This window comes from Capra hircus, chromosome 15 (assembly GCF_001704415.2).
Source record: "Capra hircus breed San Clemente chromosome 15, ASM170441v1, whole genome shotgun sequence".
NCBI classification, from domain to species: Eukaryota; Metazoa; Chordata; class Mammalia; order Artiodactyla; family Bovidae; genus Capra; species Capra hircus.
The window spans coordinates 36762509-36768714 of NC_030822.1; the positions used below are offsets into that span (position 1 = coordinate 36762509).

At 44.1% G+C, this 6206-nt stretch overlaps 1 protein-coding gene across 1 annotated transcript; it reads left to right on the forward strand.

Moving 5' to 3' along the window:
- On the forward strand, nt 314-1880 carry RBMXL2 (RNA binding motif protein, X-linked like 2). The gene has a single exon (XM_018058980.1). It carries the CDS (start codon nt 452-454, stop codon nt 1637-1639), a length of 1188 nt encoding a protein of 395 aa, XP_017914469.1. The 5' UTR covers nt 314-451; the 3' UTR covers nt 1640-1880.

The window sequence follows — 6206 nt, forward strand, 5'->3', positions numbered from 1 at the left end:
ACTTTAAAATTGTTCTTTTTCCATTTTTCTGTTAATTTTTGTTTGAATGTGGTTTGGGTAACTTGGATGGGAATGCATTAAAATTCTTCTCATTAAAGTGTATCAAAAGAATTTAAGCCAAGGATAGGTTAATCAGCCGAAGTTTAACGACTGGAAAAAAAGTTACAAAACCGTCAGTCTTCCTCGACGGGGAACTACGGCCCCGGCACTACCAACCAATCACAACCAGCAAGAGCCTAGCACGCTGAGGGAACCAGATCAGAGAGGCGCAAACCGGAGCGTTCCGCCTGCGCAGCGGGGGGCGAGAACTGCGGTTCCGGGGTTTCGCGACGACGCGGCGCCCGACCAGTAGGAGCCGCCCTCGACCAGCGGGCTCAGAAGGCACGACGACTGCTCGCCTTCGCCACACGCCGCCACACACCGCCACTGACCGACCACCCGACCGGCAGACATGGTGGAAGCGGATCGCCCGGGGAAGCTCTTCATTGGAGGACTCAACCACGAAACTGACGAGAAATCCCTCGAGGCTGCGTTTGGCAAGTATGGCCACATCTCCGAGGTGCTGTTGATGAAAGATCGAGAAACCAACAAGTCCAGGGGCTTCGCGTTCATCACCTTCGAAAGTCCGGCAGACGCCAAGGCCGCCGTGAGAGACATGAACGGCAAGTCCCTGGATGGTAAGGCCATCAAGGTGGCCCAGGCCACCAAACCGGCTTTCGAGAGCGGCCGGCGGGGCCCACCCCTGTCCCGCAGCCGGGGCCGCTCGAGGGGCCTGCGCGGGGCCCGCGGCGGCGGTCCGCGGCGCCCCCCGTCCCGCGGAGGGCCTGCGGATGACGGCGGCTACGCGGGCGATTTCGACCTGCGGCCCTCCAGGGCCCCGCTACCCATGAAGCGCGGGCCGCCACCACCGCGGCGGGCCGGCCCGCCCCCCAAGAGGGCCGCGCCGTCGGGCCCGGCTCGCAGCGGCGGCGGTGGTGGAATGCGCGGGCGGGCCCCGGCCGCGCGAGGGCGAGACGGCTATGAGGGCCCGCCGCGCCGAGAGCCGCCGCCCCCGCGCCGGGATCCCTACCTGGGTTCCCGGGAGGGGGGCTACTCTCCCCGAGACGGCTACTCCAGCCGCGACTACCCGAGCGCCCGCGACGCCCGGGATTTTGCCCCCTCGCCCAGAGAGTATACCTACCGCGACTACGGCCACTCCAGCGCCCGGGATGAGTGTCCATCGAGAGGCTACGGCGACCGAGACGGCTACGGGGGGCGCGACCGCGACTACGCGGATCACCCGAGCGGAGGCTCCTACCGAGATCCCTTCGAGAGCTACGGGGACCCGCGCAGCGCCGCCCCCGCGCGTGGGCCCCCGCCATCTTACGGTGGCGGCGGCGGCCGCTACGAGGAGTACCGCGGCTGCTCGCCCGACGCCTATGGCGGCGGCCGCGACGGTTATGCTGGGGGCCGGAGCGAGCGCTACTCGGGGGGCCGCGACCGGGTAGGCAGGGCGGATCGCGGGCTGCCGCAGTCTGTGGAGAGGGGGTGCCCGCCCCCGCGCGAGTCTTACAGCCGGTCGGGCCGTAAGGTCCCCCGAGGCGGAGGCCGCCTGGGGAGCCGCTCGGAGAGAGGAGGAGGAGGCCGGAGCAGATACTAAGACCAACAAACCTTGGGACCCAAACCAGGTTTCAAAGAAGTTCCAGAGAAGAAGAGCCTGTTCTGTGGTAACTACCCAAGGACTAGTGCAAGGAAGAATTGTTTTTCACTTTTTAAGAGTTTCCTGTTAACTTCTCCATGATTATTTTTGTGTGTGTGCATTTGAGAGGAAAAAGTTTAAACTCGTTTTGATTTCGTTCTGGAATTGTTAACGTTTCTTTCAACAAGCTCATTTAAAAGCATACGATTTGAACCTGCTTACTAGTCGTCTTATGTTTCCACGTAGAAATTCTCCTAAAGGCTTTCTTCCTTCTAAATTTTCCTGATAAATGAGGCCAAAAGTTCTAAGATCTTTTACAAAGATCTTCTCACCTAAGATGGAAAATTGGACCATTCTTTACATTCAATCCAACTAGATTGGAGCGTGGGGGTGGGGGTGGGGTTGAGTGGGAGGGATTGGTGTGTGCTACTCCTGAGATTTCAAGGTGTCTTTCAAACTAAATCTCTTACCTGTATTAAAAAGCAAACAACTGACAGCAACAACAGAAACTGCTTATGTCAGTATATATAAAGAAAGAAAGTTCTATTCACAAGTCTCAAAAAAGGAAATTGCGGGGCATATTTTGCCTTTTTTCATACTTTGAAATCTGCAGAATTTCCTATTCCCTTGCTCCCCAAAATACCATTCTTGTGTTGAACTAGGATGGAATACTATATTAAAGATTTGGTCAGCCAACCACAAAGCTGCAGACCACCCCTCTTAAAATCAATACCATTCATTTTCACCACCAAATTATTAAGAAACAAATAGAAAATATACCGTTGGTGGATTTGGAAATCCAAATGGCTTCTATTTCTAACTGCGAGCTCCTGCCCTTTGGCTCTAGGAAATTGGAGAACTGGGCTTCTCCCCACTAGGGGTGGAAGAATAAAGAGTAAGCATCATTAGAGCTCAGAAACTCAAAGAGCCCCTGAAAGCTTGGCATTTCAACATCTGAGGAACTCAGTCTAGTATGAGACATTTGGGTCTTCCTGTCCACAAAAGGCAAAGATACGAGTTCAGTGGTCCATACATTTATGGTGGGGAGAAGGGCTTGAACACAGATTTTAGAGGCTTCCTCCAAAGTGACTCATGAAGGATATGAGAGTCTCCTTTGTTTTGCCCCAAGTGCAGGGTAAGAAACATTTTTTCCATTCAACTCCTGTGGAATTTCTCTGTTTATCTGAAAGAAAGGTAATTGTACAGTCACATGTCTGTAATGACCAAATGAAGAATCAGGTCAAAATATTAGGAGCCATGTTCAGTGTAATAATTGCTGGAGAAACAGATGAACACATGAAAAACAACAAAAGTAAATCTGAATATAACATACATGATTCTAAAAGCATGATTTTTTGATTAATAAAGTGAGTTAAAGGAAAGGCTGTGGTAGTGGCCCAGAAGATCAAAGGCAACTAATAGCTCAATAAAAAAAAAGATCAGGAATTAATCTGGCAAAAATGTGTAAGACCTTTATGGAAAAAATGTTAATCTTTATTTAAGGACATAAAAGAAGTCTAAATAAATGGAGATTCATGCTATGTCATGGTTGGGAAGGCTTTATCATAACTGTTCTCAACCTTGCCAAATTAATTTGGAAAATCAATACAACTTCAAGTGAAATTACAACATGATTTTTTTTCCCCACACAGCTCCCCTCCCCTCCTTCCCAGTAATGCCATGTATTTGTGTTGATCAGCGATGGAATACTAAATAAAAGATTTGGCCAATCAACCACAAAACTGAAAAAAAAAAAAATAGCTCCGGTTCACTACCAACAAATTATTAAGAAACAGATTTTTTTTTAAAGCGCTAATGGGAGACTTAACTAATCCTAAAACTTACATGGTTGAATAAAGAGAAAAGCAAAACAAGCAAAACAATTCTGAAAAAAAAAAAAATTAGAACTTTATCAGATACCAAGACTTCCTGGAAAATTCTAGTAATTTAAGCTGTGTGACATCTTTGGACAAATATAAGACAGATCAGTAGACCAAAATAGCCTAGAACAGGCCAAGCTGTATGTGAAAATATATGATAGCTCTAAAAGTTGGTGAAAGGATGGACTTTTTAAAAATGGCTTTCTTTGCAAAAAGATAAAATAAGATTCTCTTAACAGCATACACAAAAATATACATGGTTTGAAGATATAAATGTGATATGAAGAGGAAAAAACACTTGAAGAAATAAATCACACTGAGGTAGAGAGTTTAAGATAAAAAGCACAAACCTAGGAGGAAAATGTTGATACAGTTTTCCACATTAATATTTTTTTGTAATAAAGGTCACTGATAAAATGAAATATTAAACCATAGATTGGAAGAATTGATTTGCATTGAAATAATTTGGAAAAGAGTACTTAAAAAATGAAAAAAAAAGTGGGCAAAAGAACTTAACCTTTCTGATAGATGTGTAAATTGACACAATCACTTTGGAAATGATTTTGGCAATGCCTAGTACAGTTGGAGAATACATATCTACGACCCAGAAAATCTGCTTCAAAGAGAGGACCTAGAGAAATTTGCACATGTACACAAGGAGATATGTACAGGATTGGTTTTTACAACCCTTGAATGTTAAAAAGGTAGAAAGCCTATTGGAGAGGATCAACTGAGAGTCACTCTTACAGTGAAGTTCAACATAGAAGCTAATGTGAATCAACCAGATCCACAAGTATCAACAGGTAAATATTAAAATATTTGTTGGGTGAAAAAGGCAATTTGTATAAATAAAGGTATAGTAAAAAGAACAAGAGGTTGGAGTGACAACATAAAAAAGATATTTAGTGTGAGGAGGAAAGGAAGGAAGGAGGACTGAGCTTTCGATGAATTGTAGTGTTTTATCTCTTTAAAAAGAGATGGATTTTAAGCAAAAATGACAATCTTATCTTAATTTCTATAGTCAATGCATTGGCATCTCTTATTGTGTAATTTCAAAATGCTTTATAATATGAATGTTACTATGAAAAGTAGAGCCTAGCACCAGAATATAATGACTACTTAAAAAAAAAGTTAGCTATTGAATATTATTCTGAAACTGTCTTATCTTGACAGTGGTCCTTTCTCCCAGCTTTGTTCTTTCTGTGTGGGTGATACCTTACTCTTGTTTGATTCAATTTGTAGAACCTTCCTATACTAGACTGCGTTTGTGGCCAGCTCATGGTGAATACAAGGGTAGAACTTTTATAGCTGAGAACCAAAGCTTAGATGAAAATAGTTTTACCTTTGGTATTATTTTTAAAGTATAATAGCGGTGAAATAGCAGTGAAAACATTTTTTCTAGTTAACAGAATAGTTATTTCTAAAGAGCAATGTTACGTCTATTGAAACTGCTAATAAATAGCTTTTTAAAAAGTGAGATGGAAACATTAGGAAATAAAGACTTAGCCAGAACTTAAATGAGCTCAAGAGATCATAGATTACAAAGGCTGTGGGTTTCTCATGTATGTATATAATGTAACAGACACAATATTTCCTCAGTGCAGAGGAAAGTATGCAAGAGAGTCAATAAGGATCTTGTTCATATCTCTTTCATGAGAGAGGGAGAGAGATGGGGGGAGCACATGAGTGCAGATCAACTGTTTTACAAGACTGATTCACTGGGTATAATTTAAGGAATCACATAACCAAAACTTGTATGTTTTCTGTCTTGAACTTGTCTCAGCCTATTTCTGAGACCCCCTTCTTCACATTCCTTTTGTCCAAAACGGTTCCAGAGATATCCAAACTGTCTATGTGACAAGCTGAATATTTCCCCATCAGGTGAGGCCTGAACTCTTTCATCTCTAATTGCAACCTGAATCCTGGGGTTTTAGAGCTCTGGAGGGATGCTTGTTTCCTATAGATCAATAGCTCCCCTTAACTGCTTGCCTCAGGACAGGTAAGATGGAGAATTCTCTGGCTGTAGTTTTGCAACCTGGGACCTGTCTAACCTCAATCTTAAGTTTACGTGGGGTCCATGCTGCCTCCCCTTTTAGCCTTTACCTTAAATGTTATGTGATTATCCTCTTTGTACAGAGAAGTTTCCTCTTGGGGGATGGTTAAACTCTTGTTTTCCTCTTTGGATCATTGCTCAAACTCAGCAAGTAGACTGTTGCTTTTGCTGTGTACACATGAAATCCAGTGGTGGTAGGAATCCTTTCAGAACCTCTGTGTTCTGTTTACATTGATGTTATTTCTGAAGTAATTTATCTCATAATGTAGCACATCTGAGAACTCTTTAAAGATGATTATGAGTCCAGATATTTTGTGGGTGACATTGAACATGAGTATCAAGTACAAAAGTAAATTAACTCTAAAGGAGGTACAGAGCAATGATGACCATGTGGAATGTATTCTACTATCATATTTACAAACTCAAGAATGAAGAATCTGAGGATGTTATAAATTTTGGGGGAAGAAATTGGGAAAAAATAGTATAGCTTCCCCATAATGTTTGTAGGCTCCTTGTTACAGTAAAAGGGTACATTCTGGTCACAGTATGAGTCCTCATTCTGTTGTTTGACTTGGGCAATTGCCTTCTATAAAAT